Source organism: Emydura macquarii, unplaced genomic scaffold (assembly GCF_026122565.2).
Source record: "Emydura macquarii macquarii isolate MOO-44397 ecotype Brisbane River unplaced genomic scaffold, CSIRO-AGI_Emac_v2 contig_1676, whole genome shotgun sequence".
Classification (NCBI taxonomy): domain Eukaryota; kingdom Metazoa; phylum Chordata; order Testudines; family Chelidae; genus Emydura; species Emydura macquarii.
In genome coordinates this window covers 2,663,585-2,686,506 of record NW_027131813.1, presented here as the reverse complement: position 1 = coordinate 2,686,506, position 22,922 = coordinate 2,663,585, and the positions used below count along the sequence as shown (strand labels likewise).

General features: G+C 45.3%; 1 protein-coding gene across 1 annotated transcript in view; it reads right to left on the bottom strand.

The window, feature by feature from the left end:
• Positions 1-22,922, bottom strand: part of BLK (BLK proto-oncogene, Src family tyrosine kinase) — a 63,890-nt gene that overhangs the window by 20,375 nt on the left and 20,593 nt on the right. The window contains exons 2-6 of the mRNA XM_067556187.1: positions 17,240-17,354; positions 16,036-16,084; positions 9,102-9,195; positions 7,574-7,672; positions 5,913-6,016 (exon numbers count right to left, since the gene is read on the bottom strand). Coding sequence (XP_067412288.1) covers positions 5,913-6,016; positions 7,574-7,672; positions 9,102-9,195; positions 16,036-16,084; positions 17,240-17,353 — 460 coding nt within the window. The 5' untranslated portion in view covers position 17,354. The remainder of the gene's footprint in view (positions 1-5,912; positions 6,017-7,573; positions 7,673-9,101; positions 9,196-16,035; positions 16,085-17,239; positions 17,355-22,922) is intronic.

Below are 22,922 nucleotides of genomic sequence, written 5' to 3'. Positions count from 1 at the left end.
AGGGCACACAGTGAGTCTGTGGTAGAAATTAGAACTTGAACCCAGATTTCCCAAATTTTACACCAGTGCCTTGCCCACAAGTCAAGCCTTCCTCTCTGTGGAGTTACACCAGGATAACAGAGACCAGAATTTGGCCCACTGAGTCTGTAAAATTAGACTGGAAATTTCTGATTCTCTTATGGGATTTTTACTCTGTTGTACCTCGAATGATCATGCTACGAAAACAGCCCTTTTCACAGTAGTTTGACCCCACAGCACTGGTTTGCCCATCCTTAGCAAAAGTTACAAGTGGTGCCTTAAAAAGGGGGCGTTTAGTGAGGAGAATCCAAGACTGGGGATCAGGACAACTGGTTTCTGCCACTCATTCACTGTAGAGCAAGTCATTTCACCACTCTGTGCCTCAGTTTCCACATATGTAAAAGGAGTAAATTAACCCTTCCCCACCTTGCATGGGTCTCGTGAAGCTTAACTCGTTCTTGTTTGTGAAATGCTCTGATAAAAGGGGCTACAGAGGGCAAAAAGTATTGCCATTCTGCTAAAAGCTGGTTTAAGGAAAATCTCCTCCCCTGTGTCCTCCCCTGTGTCCCTCCTCCCCTGTGTCTGCAAGAAAGAGAACATGTTCCTTCTGGGCCTGATCCAAAGCCCAGAAAGACCCCCATCGGATTCAGTGGGATAAGTAACCACATGGGTAAATATTTTCTTAGCCTTTCCAACATTCATAATCTCAGTGATCTGGAGGAAAAAAGTTAGATGTGGGCAAACTCTTCCTCTTCATTTTCTGTTAGTCTGAGGCTAGTGACAGCGCAGCTGTTTCCAGAAGTTTCAGAACAATTATTATTTTTTGGAAGGTTGGTTTATTTCCTCCATCTCAGACAGATTTGCTCTCTGGTATCTGTTTCATCAGTGACATGCTTATCAGGACATCTTGACTCATACCTCACCTTACTATGCTGTTGAACGTACCCCTAGCATCTTCTATAAAATTTCAATTTAAAGGGAAATTGCCAGTATTACAATACTTTAGAAAATTAATTATGGACAAAATTAGACTACTGGAACTATAAATACCTGCATCACTACACTGGTAAGGATGAATTCTGAATGTGTAATACACTAGCAAAGTGTGCTGTGTCCCCTTCTAGTGGCTGCTCCAATCGTGGATAACAGCCTACTAGTGTTACCAGCTAAGGGAGTTACTCCTTTAGCTCAAAAGGTGCAGTGCTTTCCAGTGCTGAAAGTCGGGAGTATAAACTTGGTACACAATGGAAGGTTGATGTAAATATTCAACATGAAAAACAAAAAACCTTTAGGGTTCAAAGTGCAACATACATTCAACCATGCTGCACATAGTGTGTATTCATTTATGGCTTTCACAATAATACTTTGCACTTCTGTCTCTGGATCCCAAGGTGCTGTACATTGGTGAATTCAGCCTCCCAACACCCTTTGAAGGACAACTTTTCTCATTTTACAGATGGGGAAACCCAGATTGAGAGAGATTAAGTGGTTTGACCAAGGTGATTCAGGAAGCCTGTGTCAGAGTCAGCAGTCAAACAGAAGTCAAGAATTTAGTAAGATTAAAAGTGGGACTGACTGCTTATCTGACAAAGAACAGCCAGAGGTAGTATAGTAAATACCAAAATAATGGAGACTGTCAGAAGGAAGATAAAACCTCATGTTTTCAGGCATAAGATAATCACTGACTATTGAGGGTTAGGAGGAAACTGTCAGGGGGCAAATTATTCCACCTCTACCTACTGCAGGATGTCTCACACTTTCTTCTGCAACCTCTTCTGACCACTGTCAGAGACATGACACTGGACACGATGGACCTCAGATCTGATCCAGCCTTGCCATGTTCATATGTTTGATGTTTCCTGAGTGCCAGTCATATATTTTATTCACAAGATCCTACTTCCACCCCTTGTATCAGTCTAATCAGGGATAGAAAATACGATGTGGGGGTTGATTCACCCATTCTCCACAGCACTGAAAAAATGTAGAGTTTCTTTCTGATTATTATTTATTAGCCACAGGCCCCAATCAAGATCAGACCCTCACTGTTCCAGAGACTGTACAAATGTGTGGAAGGAAATGTCCCTGCCACCAAGTCTTTACAATCTAAGCCATAGATGACATAGAGACTAGGAACATGTGTGGGTAAACGACCTCACTCTTTCCAGCCATTCAGGTGACAGCACATGGGTGGACTGCTGGGCCTGCATGGATCCCCACTGAAGGTGACTGTTGCAGTCACTCTAAAGCCCCATTGAAGTCAGCTGGGCACCTGGACTTTGTCAGCAACACAGTCAGGGCCCATCTGAAATCAAGGCGTAATCATGGGTGTAAAAACCAAAAGGAAAGAGTGGGCAAAGCAGGACGGAAGTAACTGCGATCGAGGCATGTGGCTACATAACTAGTCTATTCCTGGCTTGCTTAAAGGGACCACATCCTGCTAGCCGCAGAATCAATACTAATATTACTGAGTGGCTCTGTGAGGTGAAACTCTTCAGCGCTTTTTTTCAGGTTTTCCTGTCCCAGAACTTGCCCTAGATAAACCTGAAGCTCTGGATGCCAAAGATCTATGCAAAAAGAAACCACCTCGCTACAGCCAGCTCAGTAAGTCCCCACTAGGTGGGGAAAGGTGTGGTTTTATGTTTAGGAAAGAAAGTTTGACACTTTGCTTAGAACACAGAGGCTCTGGCCTACCTGTTGGAGATAGGATCATAGAAATGGAAAGGACCTCAAGAGGTCATCTAGTTCAGCCTCGGCAAGGCAGGACAAAGTAAACCTACACCAATGGTTTTCAACCATGGTCCGCGGACCCCCGGGGGGTGGGGGCTGCAGACTATGTCTAAGGGGTCTGTGAAAGGTTGTCATTACACAGAAAAGTGGTTTTCTAGCTGTGTTCCACAGACCCCTTGCGGGCCACAGACTAGGTCTAAAGGGTCTGCGAAAGGTTGTCATTACCACAGAACTATGGTTTTCAATTATGGTCCATGGACCCCTGGGGGTCCGCAGACTATGTCTCAGATTTCCAAAGGGGCCCACACCTCCAACTGACTTTTTTTAGGGTTCCACAAATGAAAAAAAGTTGAAAACCACAGACCTAGACCATCCCTGACAGGTGTTTGTTCAAGCTGTTCTTAAAAACCTCCAGTGATGGGGTTTCCACAGCCTCCCTTGGAAGCCTGTTCCAGAGCTTAACAACCCTTATGAGTCGGACGTTTTTCCTCATCTCTATCCTAAATCCTCCTTGCTGCAAATTAAGCCTGTTACTTCTTGTCCTACCTTCAGTGAACGTGGAGAAGAAATGATCCTCTTTATAACAGCCCTTAACATATTTGAAAACTGTTATCAGGTGCCCCATCGGTTTTCTTTTCTCATGTAACTTGCTCTCCCCGCTTATCAAGGCAAGATCTTTTTTGCTTGAGAATGGCACCTCTAGTCAATTAAACCCCCTCTCACGTTGTGAGCTGGAGAGAGAACTTGTCACCAAAATGATTGCTAGGTAGTGGTAGGGCCCACAATATGTCTAGGGGTTGGCCACGCAGAAAAAAGGGACAGTCCCTGTTTTGAAGAACTTCCTTGCTAAAGGGACAAGAGAAAAACATGAAAGTTAGGGAAAGGGGCTACCACAAACAAGCCCTTTTAAAAAAAAATTAAGCACATAGGCCAGCTGCACCTCCACTTAGCTGTTATTAGTCAGCTCAAAAAAAGAGTTAGGTAAGTTCATGGATGATAGATCCATCAGTGGCTATGAGCCGGAATGGTCAGGGATGAAATCGCATACACTGAATGCACCTAAGCCTCTGTCTGCCAGAAGCTGGGACTGGACAACAGGGGGTGAGTCACTAAATCCCTGTTCTGTCCTCTGAAGCATCTGGCATTGGCCACTGCCAGAGACAGGATACTGGGCTGGATGGACCAATGGTCTGACCCAGTGTGGCCGCTTTATGGTTAATGCAATGTGGAAGTGGGCATTCATAAGGGATTTCAACAAGGAGAGGTTAGTAGCTTTTCACACCACTTCAGGGGATGCTCCAAATCTCTGTGTGTCTATCTAAGATATTTATATGGTTCCCATTACTGTACTATCTGAGTGCCTCACAATCTTTAATGAATTTATCCTTACAACACCTCTGTGAGCTAGGGAAATGGTTTTACAGAGGGGGAACTGAGGCACAAAGAGAAACTAAATTACTTGTCTAAAGTTACACCGGCAGTCTGTGGTGGAGCAAGGACTTGAATCACCTCTCCCAAGTCCTAGGTTACAGCCTAAACCACCCTTCCTCTATGATCAAGTATAATCCCATCTTCTATGTTGATACAAGAAAACAAGAAAGAACAAAAGTAAAGTCCCCTTTGGAGAACACAGTCTGCAACTTCCTGGTAATCCTCTGCCCTGAAATGAACACAAAATGGCTCCCAGACTTTACAGACAGCACACTTCCTAAAAGTGTCAAGGCGTATGTGGTGGAGCAGATACTCCTTACCCCACCAGTCAAGAAGAGGTGAAAGAACTCTGTTGACACAATCAGCCCAACCCGCTGCACCTGCGTGGCGTGTCAGGCCCAGGGGTAGGCCCTTAAAGAGGAGGTGCTCAGGCCAGTCGGGGTGGCACTCTGAAACAAGCAGAGCTAGAGCTCCCAGACTAGGGCTACGTCTACACTACATCATTCACGCCCCTGAGCAACGTAAGTTATACCAAAGTAATTTGTAGTGTAGACAAGGGCTAGGGCATGGGGTTTTTTGCCGAGGAACATCTTGGGAGCAACACCAGCCTGCACCCTCTCAGAAAAGAAGACAGGCTGGTTCGTTTCTTTTATTGACATCCCCACAACTAATTGTTGGACTGTAGCCATGAGGCTTCCTGCAGAGCCGCAGAGCCTGCTTCCCCTCGTCTGTGAGGGAGGGGCCTGGCTCCTTGCCTTTTTACTTGGACCCTTTCATACCCCCCTGGAAGGGGGTGGACTTGCTAAGAGGCACAGCTGGAGGGCCGTACCCCAGGATTGGCCCACAGGGATGCTGTCACCCAGGAAATGTTGTAGGAATGCCTGCCTTCACCCCAAAGGGGCAATCTTGAGACATAACCTTTGATCGTGCAGCACAAAGAAATGGGGTCTTAGCAGTTACATGTGACAGCTACAGACACACAAACGATTGTGATTCACCCCTTCAGTGATTCACCCCTTCCTTCTACGTCTGACTCTGTCCTCAACACCGGAGTGTGTTGCGGGGTATGTGGAAATGAACAACTAGGGGTGGGCGAATCCGTTCAGAAAGCACATGCATTACCCTGCCCAAATGTATGCCACTCACAGAATCAAGCCTGTCAGAGGCTCTGAAACATTTGGATCGATTCCCCCTGTATTAAAGGTAGTTGGGAAATGATTTTTTTTCCCGCTGTGAAAAATTTCCACAAAAATAAAAATATTTATATCAAAATATTCCTCAAAAATGTGTCCAGGTTTTGTTGCAAACCCAAATACTCTTCTGTGGAAAATGTTGACAAAAAAAGTGTCCATTTAATCAAAAAAGCCATTTTCCGTCAGAGAAAAACGATTCAATGGCAATTTTTTGACTATCGCTACCCCTTAAACTTCCCACGTCTTTGTCACAAAATGTGGTGACGGGCTGTTTAGTGGGTAGCCATCATTTCCACACCAGGCATCAGAACTGGAGATGCAACAAATCTTGTGAGAAAATCTGATCTCGTGAAATTAGGTCCCAGTTTTGCAGATGAGATGCATCTAACTTAATCTGTCTAGCTTGGAACAGCTCCAGTAGGTTCAGAGAGTGTAGAGCCATAGGAGACGCAGCCAAATTTGCAGAGGTTCTACTCTGACATCTTCTGAGATTTGTCCAGCAACGGCGATAATCAGCAGTAACCCCTGCCTCTCAGATCTTACCTTTGTTTGTTTCACTCTCCCTCACAAGGAAAGACCCGACTTTGTTGCCAGGAGCCATCAGCATGCGTTCGGCATCTTTTCTACTGAGACTTTTGAAAAACCATCTGAGGAAGTAAAATTGTGAAACGGTTTATAAAGAGCTCCAAGAGGAGGTAAATCCTACCCAGTGGTTCCCTTTTGTGCCATTAACATGCGGAGTGGCGTGTTTATCCTAGCAAAATGAAGGCTGCCGGGGGATAGAATTGCTCTTTAGAAAGACATCAGGGGAGTCAGAAGAGCTATTTAAGTTAAAGGACAACAGGGATAAACTGGCTATGAATAAATTCAGGCGGGAAGTTAAAAGAAGGTCTCTAGCAATCAGAGGAAGGAGGTTCTGGAACCAGCCTTTCTATAGGAGTTGTAGGGCCACACAACCTCACTAGTTTTAAGATGGAGCAGCTAAGATGGTGAACAGAATTATGTGATGTGGCTGTCTGTGAGAGCAGGGGACTGGCCTCAACCCAGTCCCTTTCAGTCCTAGATTGGATGGTCCAATATCTAACACTGACTACATTTCAGGATGGTTTTAGGTTGTGAGGAGACCCTTAACATAACATTTTCAGTAGATTAGGATCAGAGTTCTGTTTCACATTGAGTCCAAATATCAAGGTAAATCTATATCCCAGGGATAACCCTGTAGAGATTCTTTTTGCATGTTCAGCTGGATACGTCGTCACTTCTCTAGCTTACTAAGAAACGCTGCGTTGGGCTGTTAAAGACCTGTCCAGTTCTGTCCCAGGAACGGCTGTTTCAGTGGTGAGCAAAGTGACAGCTGTATATGCAAATGCTCTTGCACAGTGGAGACATTTAAAAAGTTCATTTTAGTTCTAGAGATATTGCTGGTTCTCATTGCATTCCCTGTTTTACAAGTATATGGCATATCGCTGGAATCAGAAATCTCTCTGAAACTAGAATGGGGTGACCAGATGTCCTGATTTTATAGGGACAGTCCCGATAATCGGAGCTTTGTCTTATATAGGTGCGTATTACCCACGACCCCCATCCCGATTTTTCACACTTGCTATCTGGTCACCCTAAACTGGCATGACTTTTTCATAACTGTTCGCATTGTAGTCTCCTTTGAAATTCTTTGGGACCAAAGCTGCTATATAATCATATGATATTATATTACAGTGTTTCTCTTTTAAACTCTTCCTGATTGCAGATATGTTAAGGGACTGAATTCCTCCCAAATTGAAATCGAATGCTGCCTTTTACCTTTGTACCACGCTAAAAACTCCCTTTGCACCTTCTCTGGGCCCTTTAATAACTCACTAGTATTTAACGGATATGAAGATATTAGGAATTCAGTCCTCCCATTAGAAAGACAGGGAACACTATCAGTGTTTGTTCTAGTCTTCTGGCCAAATTACTATTGGAAATTGCATTCGTCCTGCCCCTAAAACACTTTCCACCCCTTCTGTCCTAAATTGGTGTGTAGTGTTACTGTGCGCAGTGAAACAGTTGTCGCCTTCCAGCCCAGCAGTGGCTGCCTTTTAGTGATGGTTGAAGCGATTCCTACTGTTTGTCAGCCCTTCATGCTCCTTCAGGATGGGAGGGGCTATTATAAATATGAGACACTGATATTAGTGTAAATGTTGCATATAAGCTCATGCACCTACTTTTCCACTTCCAAGGTATCCACTTGTGCGACGAAGTTACTGGGGACATAACCTTTCCTTCCAGTGGTGAGACACTTTGCCAGCCACCAATCCCCATCTCTACAAACCAAATGGGAAAAAAAGCATGAACGCCAGAAGGAGCTTCTGCATTGAGCCAGCCTAAGACGACTCATGGATTTGGAAGCTTGATGGGTACATCCTGAAGCCCTCTCTCATTTAGGTAGCACCACAGGATAAGTCTACACCACAGCTGGAATGTGATCAGGCTAGCGTGCTAAAACCAGCAGTGCGTCTGCAGCAGCGCAGGCAGTGGCTCGGGCTAGCTGACCAAGTACAACCCTGTCTGAGATCGGCGGTACATGCCGCCGTGGCCACACTACTATTTTTAGCATGCTGGTTTGATCAGAACTGGTACACGTATGTCTGCCCGAGCTGGGAATTACACCTTCCAGTTGCAGTGTGGTCAGATCCACAGACATTCATTTCTGTAGGCCACCACCAGCCTGAAGGCAATCTAAGAAGGCAACCCTTAAAGTCACTGGTTTATTCAACCCTGAACAAATGGATGTTTTTCACTTCCCACCTTCAGTCCCTAGCTCCCAGACAGCGACCCGGACACTGTCTTCAATTTCCCACCTGTTCCTCACTGCTGCTTCCTTTATCACGTTAGGCAGGTCTCTGCTTCATCACTCTGAGAGCCTTCAGAAACCACAGCACTGCCACGCTGGTAACTGAAAGCTGTTGTCATCCGCTGGATGTTAAGTAACCCACATGTAACCAAGTGAATGGTCTCAGCCCAAGGTGCAGGTGTCTGAAGCAGAAATATCCCCCAGCATCACTAACCCCTTTGGTGACAACCTCATGGAGAGGTCATGGACTAGCACATACTGAACAGCTCTCTCTCCCCAAAAGTTGATCCCTGAAGGGGAGAATGGAAGTTCACATGGCAGGGCAACGTGAGACAAGCCTGCACTGTGGCTCTCCTCTGGATTAACATGTGGTGTCGGTCTCAGGGCTGTCAGCCTATCCCTTTTCACCAGGACGATGGTCACTCAAAAGTTTTTAAAACAAAGTCAACAAAATCCACCCCAAACTGATCTTCCTTCAGATTAAACCAAACCCACATCCTTTTGAAGGCAAAAATCCGCATATGGCGTGCCTGTATACACAGCTGACAAGCCATTATTTATACTACTTTAGCACCCATGAGAATCAACTGAAAGTAGGGCCACATCGCTGGGTGCTGTACATACACATGTGAAAAACGGCCCCTATCTGAAAGAGCTTTTAAACTCAATAGGCTAAAGGTGTGTTAGCATCCCTCTTCTACAGAGAGGGAAGCAAGTGACTTCCCAAGATCACAGAGCTGGTCTGTGGTGGAGCCAAGCACTGGGCCCAGATCTCAGGAGTCCGATGCTGTTGTCTTAACTACAAAGCCACCCTGCCTCTCTTACTAGGACCACACTCTTTTGCATGTAAAGGCTGCTCCAGCAGGGGCTGGCAAGTGCTGTGACTGGAGCTCACTTACCTAGACAGGATTTGAAGCTTCTGTCCCTTGGTCAGCTCCAAGTCGCGGTCACTTGTGGCAGCAAAATCATACAGCGCAATCACAAAGCGTTCATCTGCAGCAAGAGAAAGTGACACCACTGGGTTTAGACAGTTCTTCATCGAATTAAACATGGGTGAATTAAACATGTGGTGCATGGATATTAGAGAACCCCATGCCCTCCCTTTTTCCTGGGTCATTGGGGACAACACCACCATATTCTCAAGCCGTATCCTGGGCCTTCCCTTTAATTCAATGCTCTCTCTAGACCCACATGACGAGGCCATGTTTAAATCATGCCAATACTTTCTACACGACATCTCGGAAGCCTTGTCTGATATTTATATCTGTGCTAGGGGAGCATGCTGTGTATGTACCCTGCATGCCACCATGAAGTGTAGACATGGCTTAGAACCCAGCCTGTCCTCTCAGTCCACTCAGCTAAACTTCTCCTCCAGGCCCTACTCCTCTCACATCTTGACTACTGCAGCTTCCTCCTTGCTGGCCTTTCCCCACTCAAGGCCATTCAAAGTACTGGTGCTGCAGTCACCTTCCTGGTGCCCATCGACTTCCATCGGCTTTGGATCAGGTCTTTAGATTGTAAACGCTTCAGGACCGAGGCCGGGGGCCTGATTCTCCGCCCCAACACACCAGCTTCACTCCAGCAGAGTTGCATCAGCGTAAACATGGTGCAATGAAATGTAGACGTGGGCCCTGCATTTTACGGTAAAGGCAGGTCATACCTAGCACATGTGGGCACCGTCAGTGTATGAATAACATTAGGATCCACCATGGAGTGGATTGTAGGTCACTGAAATACTTGGTGATGTTGCAAGTCTCTCTGAACAAGTGTGTAACTATTCACGTGTGCTTTGTGTGGCTACAGCTGCTGAAGCAGAAAAGACCTCTGCTTTCCTGACATTTTGCGGCATATCGAAACCTACTCGGAGCGTCAGTAAAAAGCCCATGCTATGTGGAAAGATTTTGTGTGCGTGAAACCTAATTAATGCAGCACGGGTGATAAACATTCTATATATAGCATGTCTCAAGACAGTCAAGTCACGTTCTCTCTTTGACCTTTTCAAATAATGCCACCAGCAAGCAGCCCAGACTACCCCTTTTCTCGGAAAGATAATACGCCTCCAGAACAACGCAAGTTTTGTGCGTGGAGGGCCTGGCTATATGTTCGGGATTTACTGGAGATGTCGCACAGCCCAAGGGGGAAATTATGAGGATCTGTAAACCAAAACTTCCTCTAGCTTGTGGGGAGGAACTTGAAGGTCGACTGGCAGATTCAAGCATGTCACGGTTTGGGGCTTCCCGGGATGAGGTAGGAGCAGCTCCGGTGAGAGAGAAAGCTTGGAAGCATAATAACGTTTTGCATTACTGTAGTGCCTTCCATCTGCGGATCTCAGAGCACGTCACACAGGTTACTGTGTTAACCCCCACATCATCCCTTTGAGGCAGTTCCTATTAATCCCTGTTTTACAGATAATGACATTGGGAGAAGAGAGGTAAAACGCCCACTGGAGTTAATGGCAGGGGGGATTGATTTAAATCAAGGTGGTTTACACTATCATTATATACATTTATTTAAGAAATTACATAGCTTAATATTTGCAGATTCATATTAATTGTACATTTTTAGTACGTCAGAAAACGGTGAATGACATAGTGCTTTTTTACTAGATAATTCACTTTTTGCTCGTGATTTGGGTCAAGCTGCATTACGACGGTAACTGGAATTTAATTAAACACACAAAACGACACATTATTTTTTATCTAAATGTTTTAAGAGATTATGTCTGCAGTGTTGTAGCCATGTCAGCCCCAGGTTATTAGTGACAAGGTGGGTGAGGTAATATCGTTTGTGGTACCAACTTCTGTTGGGGAGGGAGACAAGCTTTTGAACGTACACAGAGCTCTTCTTCTTCTGTATAAGCTCTAAAGCTGATCTCTCTCACCGCAGAAATTGGTTCAATAAAAAAAATATTACCTCACCCACCTCATGTTTTAAGAGATTACGATAAGTTTAGGCCTTAACATATATTGTATTAAATTCAGATTTCATTTTAAACGGAAAAGAAACATTTAAGAAGAAAAGCTGTTTATAATTTAAACAACAAAATCAACAAAATCCAATTTAAATTAAAAGAAACCCACCATCAATTTTTATCCATCCTGGTTAATAGGAATTTCTCCACTGACTACAATGGCCTTTAGATCAGGCCCTACGGGCACATCTGCACTGCAATAAAAGACCCGTGACACCGAGTCTCGGAATTGGATCAGTTGACTCAGGCAAGTGGAGCTTGGGCTATGGGGCTAAAAACAGCAGCGTAGACGTTCCCTCTCGAGTTGGAGCCTGGGCTCTGAGACCCTCCCCTTTTGCCGGGTTTCAGACCCAGGGCTCCAATCCGAGCGAGAATACCTGCCCTGCTATTTTAGCCCTGCGTGAGCCTGAGTCAATTGACCCAAGCTTCGAGACTCAGCGCCGCTGGCCTTTCTTTGCAGTGTAGATGTACCCTAAGTGACTGACCCCGAAGGTCACATAAGTACCCGGTGGTACAAACAGAACCCACACCTCCTTGCTCCCGGTCCGGGCTTTAGCCACAAAAGTACTGAGGAAGTGGGGCTTGCCCCATACTGGCTGTTTTGGTCAACTGGGACAGACTGCCTATTGTACAGTGGATTTCCCCTCTGTAAAATAAGAATAATACTGCTTTCTTTATGAGCTCTTCTGTACAGCACCTAGCACAATGAGGCCCTGACCTCAGCGAGGGCCACTAGGTGCGGCTGAAGTATAAAAACAACAACCTGCATACTTTAATTACAGGCCAATGGCTGCTTGCGTCAGCCTTTTTTGAAGAAGGGCTAAACACCAGCTGAGTCTGGACAGGTTTAGGGCCCGTCTGGATAGCCTCCTAGTGCAGACCGTTCTCCCATCATGCACTGGTGGATGTTACAGAGGTCTCAGAACCCATTGGTTCAGGGACCTGGGCTGGGTCCTGAGGGAGAGTTCCTCAGAGGGTGCTGTGGCCCCCATGATTTACGACAGCGCTAGCATGGTTTACGACCGTGCTTTCTCTGGCCCTGTGCTCCCACGTCAGCTAGGAATGGCCCAGTTCTCTAGAGCTGATGGCCATAAGCAGCTCAGAGCAGGGTTAGATGACACTTTGATAAAACCACCAGAGCACCATGTACGCAACAGCTTCCATTGCTGCTAGCACTGGGGGAGCAGAAGACATCCAGTGTCTGGTAGCGCAGACAAACCCACAGGCCTCAGTACCGTCAGCTCTCCGTCCCTCCAGAAAGCAGGAGCAGTAGCCTGGGTGTAACACGGTGCCAGAGGCCCCTCAGCAGGTCATGCTGCTCAAACACTTTCCATCAAAACTTTTTTTCTGTCGATACTTGGGTGGAAATTTTCATGGGATGTGTCAAAATTTGTGAGTGGGGGTTGGGGTTTATGTGTTTGATTTCTGTCAGAAAAATGAACATTTCTGGTCACAATTTTGTTTTGGGGGGAAAGTTTTTCAGTTTTTGGCCAACATTTTTCTCTTTTCATTTTTTCAACGTTTCCGAAATGGGGACACAACTTCTCTCTGCACCCATAAATCCCTAGTCCATGTGTCCGGTGGGATAAGCACTGGGGCAAAGATTTTGAAAAGTGACTAATGGTTTAGGCGCCCCAATATGAGACACCTGATTTTCAGAAGGCGTTGAGCACCTGCTCTGTGAAAAACCAGCCACCTTTAAAGTGTCCCAGGTTGGGCACCCAAAATGGAAGCACTCAAAAAATCACTGGTGTTCTCTGAAAATCAAAGCTGTGATGTGAGCAGCAGGAAAGAGGAGAAGGGAATTTCCTTTACCAAACACCTTTACAAAACCACTACACCTTTCCCCAACTAAGTGCAGGACCAGACTCCATTGTGCCAGGTGCTGTACAAACAGAAGAAAAACACCATCCATTCCCTGAAGAGTTCAGGGAAGATGTAGGCATTTTGTGGAACGCCAACTTTAAAATCCTCATGGTCACCACTGGGGACTTAACCCCTGAGGCATGAAATGAGCAAAGATCCACAAGAAGACAAGAGTTTTTCTTCTTTTAAAATTCCCTAACTCTTACTGAAATATACAGCAGCAGTGCTGCCAATTCTTGTGATTTTATCCAGAATCTAGTAACATTCAGTATTTTTCTTAAAGCCCCAGCTCCTGGAGTCAAGTGCCTATCTAAGAATCTCAGCTCTCATTAAAAAAATAAGTCAGTTTGTAACTGCCATGGGTGCAGAGAAATGGTTGAAAGTATGAAGCAAGTGCACCCTAAAATTTCCAAAACCAGAAGGCAGAGAAAAAGAACCCAATGTTTATTCTTTCAAAAAAAAAAAATCTCGTGATTTTTAAAGCAATTCTCACAATCTTTTGGGGCCTTGAATCATGATTTTTGAATGTGTGCGGTTGGCAATCCAATTCAGAGGACATGTCTCACATCTTTTATTTCTTAGGCTTTTTTTAATGGCTGAACTGTCTAGATTTTGAACTTCTCAGCCAATTCACATTAATTGTCTTGTCTTAATGGATTACATGAATGATTCCAAAACTATTTATTAAACTGCATTGGAGCAAAAAACAGAGGCAGCCAAAAAGCATTTTTGAACATCCTTATTCAGTCTGGAAAAAATAAGAAGCTCCCCACTCTGTTCCTTTGAATCTTCCCCGAAAACTAGAACTGAACCCAGCCCCAAACTGAGCCTTTTTTTTTTTTTTTGGGGGGGGGGGAGGGGGAGGGGGGGCAGTGAGGGTGGAATGGAAAAAGTCCCTGTAATATGTCTTTGAAGTATTTTTCATTTTCACTGAGCACCTTTGCACTTCTGCCTTCTGGCCGGAAGCAGAAGTGAAAGCTCCAGTTCTGAGGGAAACTGTTCTCATTGTGTTTCTGGCTAGCCTGGAAACAGAAGATGACAGAAATCTCCACAAAAACCTGCATTTGAGACTGATTTTGAAAACTTGAGAGTAGCGCTGTTTGGGAATTTTCTGCCAAAATGATGGGGGAAGTTTTTTTCCCCCGCTGGAAAGTGCAATTTCTGCAAAATCAAAACTTTCCACTGGCAAACACTCTGACTCCCGAGGCAGGTACAGTACAGCTCCCATGAGGCGCCACAGGAGTTCCAGGGGACACTGATTAAAGTCAACCCAGCCTGAAACAAAACCTTTCAAGACGTCTCGGTGGATATTTTTAGCAACTTTCTCGTCAAATTTTGACATTTCAATTTTTCATCCTAATTTGGGACAAAAACATATTGCAAAATATCGGGATTTCCCACGGGGATGGAAATTCTGATTTTCAACCAGCTCCACTGAAGAGGTTTTAATAAACTTTAGTTTAAGCATTAAAATGCCCGGATCCTTCTCTGAGCAGACCTTTTGTTCCATACCTTGAGGTTCTTCAGTCAGTAGTAAGTCAGGAAGGAAGAATTTGATGCTTATTTCGTATGGGGTTCTATGGAAAATTACTGCATTTTACACCATTTTTATTGGCTTAATTTTTTGCACAAATGGGAAATAAAAATAAAATAAACCCCATTTTCTGAATAACTGTTATTTAATCAATATATAATGACGGTAGGCATAGAGGTATAGGATTGTGAAGGGCCAGGACTTCCAGCCGTCTGCTTTTTCAGGCAACCTCATCATGAAACAGATTCTATTATAACAGCACCATCATCCTTAATATTAATTGTAAAATTTTCCCTTTAATTGCCAAAAAAACATCCGGGGACAGTAAATTATTAGCACTGATGTGACCCTCCCCAACCTAAATTGGGGTCCCAATGTGCTAGGCCCTGTACATAGATTGTGAGATCTCCAGGCCAGGGACTTTTTCTTACTATGTTTGTACAGTGCCTGACACAATGAGGTCCTCAGTCTTGGTTGGGGCCACTCAGTGCTACAATAGTATGAATATTCAAGAATGCTAATAAGACACAATCCTTGGCATGAAGAGTTTATGATCTACATAGGCAGGACAGGCAAAGGATGGGCTCAAGGAAGAATTATTATCCCCATTTTTCAGATGTGGAACTGAGGCACATAGACATGAAATGGCTTGCAGAAGGTCACCCAGAAAATCTGTAGCAGAGCCAGGGAACGAACCCAGCTTGTCTGCATCAGGCTTTGCTCACACACAAAAGTTGTGCCAATTTAATTTACAATCAACGCAACACCTCTGTGTGGACACTCTTAAATGGGTTGAAGAGTGCCTAACGGTGATTTAGTTTTTTCCTTACTGAATGTGAGCACTCAATACACTGCACTCTTAAACCAGTTTCGGAAGGGGCTGCGTTAAATTAACTAAACTGATTTAGTGAAATGAGTGCAGTTGCTGTGTGCATGTAACTCACTGCTGAATGCATGTTACCTTGCCTACTCACTGCCCCCTCCACAGAGGAGATGAGTGTGTTACAGCCACTACTTATCCAGGTTAACTCTTTCACTCAATCTATCCCACCTCTTGAGTTGAGTTTTGGAGGTCCCTGGTTCAATCCTTGTGTATAGACCTTGTTCCACTTGACCAATTAACAGAGAACATTTTTTTCCCTTATGGTTATTGACCAGAGAGAGAAATTGACGATTACCAACATTTACTGATTTACATCAAATCCTTCTAACGACGTGTCTATTTCACACCCCTGAGCCATGCAGCTAAGCCGACCCAAGCTTTAGAAGTAGGCCAGGCCTAGATGTACTAATAAGCACCTAAAGGTGCATCTGCATGAAAACTGTAAGAAAAAAACCTTGTAAAAAAGTGAATTGATGATAGTAGAACTGGTTCACCTATCCCCAGTCACAGCACATTACCTTGCACGAACGCCAGAGGAGGAGAAGGAAACAGTAAAATGATTAAATTTCAGAATCTTACCTTGAGCGGATGGTTGGTTTAGAGGTGGGGTATTAACATGTTGTCCGACCTTTGGGAGAAACAAAAGAAGTCCATTTGTTACTTTGTTGGACTAGTGGAAGGACCTGCTTTGTGGTACAAAAATCACTCAGGGCCTGGTGCTAAGATCATTGAATTCAGTGGGAATCTTCCTATTGCTTAAAATGTGCTTTGGATCATGCTCTTAATGTATTTTCATGGTGTTAGCATATTTTACTGCGACGCGTGCATAGCTTACTGGCTCGTGTCCTTAAATACCCGCTGGTCTCTTCTCAATTGATCTGGAACATCACAGTGCAGTTACCTGCTTCACTAGATTCCAAACATCGCCATGCTCTGTAATGCAGTTCAGTGTTGCACGACCTCTGTGAAATGATGCTTGATGCAATGAATGAACGCACTGAAAAAACTATAAAGCAATATCTCTCTAGGCAGGAAACCAGGAAACGCAGCCATAATTGTCTCCACGTTTGTGGAATGTCCTTGCTCATGAATATCAGGGTTAATTATTTGCACCTAAATACATAGATTTGACATTAGATGCCAAACTTCAGTCTCCAATTTTTAACATTTGGGGCTTAATCCTTCTGCACCTCCGTTTTCCGTTTGATAAAATTTATGCTGTAGCGTGTAATTTAGAATCTCCCAAGCTTTTCTCAGCCAGATGACGGAAAACAGCAAAGCCTGGGCGGTTATTCACCTAGCTAGCTGTATTCTTCCCAGACCCTGTCCCTTCTCCACCTCGATATAAAGCACAGTATCAGCAAATGATTGTGCCAGACATCCCATCTGGTCTCAAACCCTCTTGTGTCTATAGACTCTACCCATCTACATACACCGTAGTAGTGTGTGAGCATCTCACAGTCCTTAAAGGGTTTTATCCTCACACCACTGCTGTGCGGGAGGGGGAACATTAACCTCATTTTAGATAGGATCAGAGGCACAGAGTAGATGCAAAGATTTACTGAACATAAGAAAGTCCGTGGCTCAGTCAGGAACAGAATCAAAGTCCCCAGAGGCCCAATGCAGCATGCTAGCTACTGGACTTGCCCTTTGCAGAGCAGGTGGCTTGTGTTTAAGGGAATTAAAGTTAGTGCTGCCATAGCCACTGATTTCAAAACTGTCTGTGCTGCCAAAGCTACACTACCACAGGATAGAGAAAGGAAGTCACAAGCTGCAGACTTACCGGGGGCGGTGGTGGGGGAGGTTTCTTCCTGGAGAATACCTGGTGTTTTTGCCTATTCACAGACTCACACTGCTTTTGTGCCGTAGGCTGGCGTTTGCTCCCATACAATCCCATCCTGTGAAAGAGAGCACAGAAGAACATGGGATGGGGCTACTCACAGAATCAGGTGCTATTCAGTGCAAGTCAGGGTCATGCGATCAGGTCCCAAACTAAGATCAGAACAAACAGTCGGAGATGGGAACACAGGGAGGAATGAGAAAAGCAAAAGATGAACTAGAGGACAATACTATCTGGCATGGGTACTTATAACACCCCCCCCCATCCCTTACTATAATATCTGAGTGCCTCGCAACAGGTCGGCAGGGTTGGGAAGCACTGTTATCTGCATCTTACAGATGCAGAACCGAGTGACTTGGCCAAGGCTACACAGGAAGTCTGTGGCAGAGCAGGAAATTGAGTGTGCATCCCTGAGGCTAACGCCCTAACCCCTGGACCGCCCTTGCTTTCCCATGCCCCAAGCTTATACACTGGACACTAGTGTCTGGAAGGTAGCAGAGGTTTGGAATAGAGCTGGTTGAAATGTTTGTGCTCAAACAGCTTTGACAAAAAAACAGCTTTCTGACCACAACTTGCTATTTTGCTTCGGTTGAAATTTTCTGCTTTATCAGTGGGATGTGGGGGGGTGGGAATCAGGTTTAGAAAACCCAAACCTTTCTACTGAGAAGTGAATTGTTTCACTTTTCAAAACACACCAAAGATATTTCAGTTTCACGTTTCTTAAACACCCTTCTTATATATATTTTGCAGGACATTAAACTGAAAAAAAACAAAGTTGGCAAAAATTGGCATTTTTGATTGGCTCTAATTTTTAATTTAATGCAAAAATCATCTCTTGCCCTACATGCCTATGCAGGAAAAAAAATCAGCGTAAGACCTAGATGTCTTTACACCCATGCATGGGCTATGCACCCTGACCAGGGTGGGAGAATAGCTTCCACAGGACTGATGCTCCCCTTCCCATACAGCTGGGCAGGCAGGGGTGGAAAACAGTGACCACCCGAACTTTGCTTGATCCCTTACTTGCTGAGTCTGCATGGAAGAGGAAGTGTTCTGCTATTCGTATAAATCAATAGCAGATTGAGTCCTTACCCTGGATCAAAGAGGATGATCTTGGAAATGAACTGTGACTTTCAGAGTCTGTTCCAATGGCAGTGCAGCAACTGCTGCCGCTAATTCCGGGTAGATTATCAAGTCACACACACTCAGCAGGACCACTTGTGGACAGGGCTTAATTTGTGACAGGGCAGAATCTCGGCACCTCTAGGTTTGGCAGTTCAGAGCCCCGGCACCTCCAGGTTTGCTGCATCAGTTATGAAAGTAAAAAAATGTGCTTGAGTCCCGGCACCTCTTTCATTACAAATTAAAATTCTGTCACTGGTATTTGTAGTAAAAGTCAGGGACGGGTCATGGGCAATAAACAAAAATTCACGGAAACCCGTGACCCGTCCCTGACTTTTACTAAAAATATCCTGTGAGGGGGGGTAAAAAAACAGAGCTGCCGGGACTTGCAACTGCTCCAGCCCGCTGCTGTGGTGGGCTGGCCGTCGGTCAGCCATTGGACAGCTGCTGCTCCGTGGCCCAGGGGCTGGCTGCCGATCAGCTGTTGGGTGACAATCCCAGGACCAACAGCTGCTCCAGCCCTGCCCCGGAGGTCCTGGAAAAGTCCTGGAATCCGTGACCTCTGTGACTAAATCATATCCTTACAAATTAAGCACTGCTTGTGGAGTAACGTATTACCCAGCATGAGACAAGGAGGACGCGCCAGGCTTTTAGTTGTAAGAGATTTAGCTCAGGCCATCCATCTTTATTTTCATCAGGGAGCATTATATATGGTGCTGCTGTGATGACTGACCTCCCAGCTGACACACCAGGGACTGAACTGCTCATACCGTGAGATGCACCTTGCGTTAAAGCTCCCTCGCTGGAAGCTATAACAGTTCATAACCTCTGTGGAGTGGCACACAGGGGGGCCCGAAACACACACTCCTCAGTGGTTACACTCGGCAGGGTAAAAGAGCTGTAAATTACAAGCCGATTTCGATTTTCCCATTGGCAACTGCTAATCAGTTCTTTAATGGAAACCACAGGCAGAGGGTAAAAAAAGCCAAGTAGTCTGATTAACAAGAAGATGAAAGCTTCTCTATGGGAAATTGTAAAAGGAGCTCAATAAACTTGAAATCCAGGGTGCACAGAAAACTTGCAGCATTTCTAGTTGCATGACGGTCATTGACTTGTTCTTACGGGGTCAGAATCTGGTACACTTGAGTAAATGATGCTCTCTGTGAGTAAGGATATCAGAGGCTGACCCCTTTTTATATACATGGTTCCCAAAGGGCTCCACCAATTTTAGGCCAGAGTCGGATACCCTGACTCTAATTTAGTAGCACATTAGCCATGAATCACCCCAGCACTACCAACCCCCAAAGTTCAAAAAATCACGTGCCAGACCTTGGAAAAAAATCACTAGACTGACCCAAAAATCATGATTAAAACAAGAAAAAAAGCCATCTCCTGTGTTTTTGGTCTCTCTTCTGATTTTCGACCTCCCCTCATCCCCACAGCGGCTGCGGATGCCGACTCTCCCACAATGCAGAGGGGATGGTGATTCAGGAGCTGCTCCTGGAGTATGGCTGGAAGACGCCACTGAGAACAAATGACACAGATTTGCCTAAAATGCTGCCTGACTCTGCAGAGCTTCCAGCTTCTCCCCCCCCCCCCACCTCCAAAACTCTAACAAACCCTGCCCGTCCCAGCAGTAATTACGCACTCCCAACCCGATATCGATACTGCCCACAGCTTCCCCTTGCTCGTCAGCACACCTCTGTTCCAGGGGTTTTTCACCCCCTTCTCCCAGATCTGGGGGTGCCACTGCATCAAATCCCTGTTCTGCAGTCTAGTGTTGCAGGGATGGGGGCAGGGAGGAGGAGAGAGCAGACTGACCCATTCATCACGGGAGGAAACGGGGGAGCAAAGCAACCTGAGCTGCTGGGCTCATTTGTCTTCTCTCCCCCCTCTGTATTATGGAAATGGTGCTGGCTAATTTCCCTCCCCTACCAATAATTCCTCCAGGGTGCCCCCGGGGAGTGGGGAGAGTTCTACCCACCTTCTCCTGCAGCCCTGATTGGCTGCTTTCCCCAAGGAGGAGGGGAAGCAGAAGGCAGCCAATGAGATGGGTGTTCCCTCTGGTGGAACAGGAATGCCCAAGAAGGCAGGAGCTTCTCCCATCAACCTCAGAGAAAGATGCAATGGGCGTTACTTGCAATGAACTCGCACGAGCTGGCAACACCGAATTCCCGTGGACTTCACTGGGGCTGCTGTGAGGAAGGGCTCACCAACTTGAATCAGAGTGGCACAGCCTAGCTGTGTGTATATAGAAATCACTTTGCCACTGAAATGCAGCTGTCTCTGGGGTGGAATCTGGTGGCTATTTAACGGTGCACAGTGGAAACACTCAGCAACTGAGAGCAGGAAGGGGAAGCCTCAGCATACAGAATGGAGACTTTTAGGTACACCACATGTAAAAGACAGCATTTGACTGATGGTGCAGAGCTTCCAGCTTCCCCCCTTTGGCAAGATGCCTTGCTCTTGCAAAAAGCAACTTTGAATCTTTCAATGCACTCAAGTAGTCAAGACGTGAATTTTTGGATGGCCCATAGGACAGTGCAAAGTCCCCTAACACCACAGAGGACACTGGTTCAATAGTGACTCAGAGGAGAAAGCCTCACTTACTCAGCCACCCACACAACTTCAGTTTGGGTTTTCTTTGGCAGTCTCTCATCCAAGTATTGTTTGGGTCTGACTGTACTTAACAGAGCTCGGTGATTATAGGAGCAAATGTGATCTATTTCTTGAACTTGACACATTCTTTCCATGTATGAAATGTCCCTCAACAGATGATGAATTTAATAAATCTGCTCATTATCTGAAGTTGTTGAATGCTGTATGCAAATATATTTCAGCCTGTGTGTTGAACTGCTTGCCACATGTGTTCATTTGAGTATTTGATATTCAGAATTTGTTGTTCAAGTCACATTATTTGTCCAGTAAGCCACAAGATATTGCTTCTGATCCTGGGTTGGATCATAGCCAAGTTGTATTATAGTTGTATATATATCCCTGGTTGGATCATAGACAAGTACCAAGCAAATTGGTTGAAATTACACTAAAGAATAGAATTATCGGACACATAGATGAACACAATTTGGTGGGGAACAGTCAACATGGTTTTTGTAAAGGGAAATCATGCCTCACTAATCTACTAGAATTCTTTGAGGTGGGGGGGTCAACAAACATGTGGACCAGTGTGATCCTGTGGATATAGTGTACTTAGATTTTCAGAAAGCCTTTGACAAGGTCTCTTACCAAAGGCTCTTAAACAAAGTAAGCTGTCATGAGATAAGAGGGAAGGTCCTCTCCAGGATCAGTAACTGGTTACAAGATAGGAAACTAAAGGCAGGAATAAATGGTCAGTTTTCAGAATGGAGAGTGGAAAACAGTGGTGTCCCCCAGGTGTATGAACTGGAACCAGCACTGTTCAACATATTCATAAATGATCTGGGAAAAGAGGTAAACAGTGAAGTGGCAAAATTTGCAGATGATACAAAATTACTCAAGATAGTTAAGTCCAAAACAGATTGTGAAGAGTTACAAATGGATCTCACAAAACTGGGTAACTGGGCACCAAAATGGCAGATGAAATTCAGTGTAGATAAATGCAAAGTAATGCACATATACATATAAAATGATGGGGCCTAAATTAGCTGTTACCACTCAAGAAAGATCTGGGAGTCATTGTGAATAGTTCTCTGAAAACATCCACTCAATCTGCAACGATTGTAAAAAAGCGAACCCAATGTTGAGAATTGTTCGGAAAGGGATAGATAATATGAAAGAAAATATCACATTGACTCTTTATAAATCCATGGTATGCTCAGTGCTGTACTGGGGGGGCAGGCCCCCGGGCGCCGGCCTGGGGAGGGATGCTGGGCTGGCTCATTATGATATACAGGGGGCTCAGAAGGCTCTGGGGGTGGCTGGATGCCTCGCCGCTACATCCTGGCCGATGGGTGAGGCCGCCCTGCTGGAGCCGGCGCCAGGCTGTGGGGCTGGAGCAGAAGAGGCGGGTGCCACATGATGAGTAAGTGTGGGGTAGTGGGAGGTGCCAAAAAGTCCCCTGCGCAGAAGGAGGTAAGCAGCGTGTCCCCCCCCAACACCTTTGTGAGGAAGGGCAAGTGCTATTACCCCAATCTACAGATGGGGAACTGAGACACAGAAAGACTCTGTGTGATGTTGGACGAGTCACTTAAAGTCTGTGACAAAGCACAGAATTAAAGCCAGGTCTCCCACGGCCTAGCTTAGGGTCCTAGACCATCCTTCCACTCAATGTGGAGGATATTCAGGCCAGAGTAAGTGGAATTTCAGGCAAAGAGGTGCATTTGCACAAAAATAAGCACCTCCCCAAACATTTGTGCCAACAGAAATGGCTACCTTGAATACTACTCAGAGGGAAAGCTTGTAGGTCTTAACAACACAGAGGACATGCACAGAGCACCCCAGGAGAAACAGAGATGGCGGCGCCTGGTTCGTGTGCTAAGCAACGTCTGATGGCACAGGAAGGTTGCAC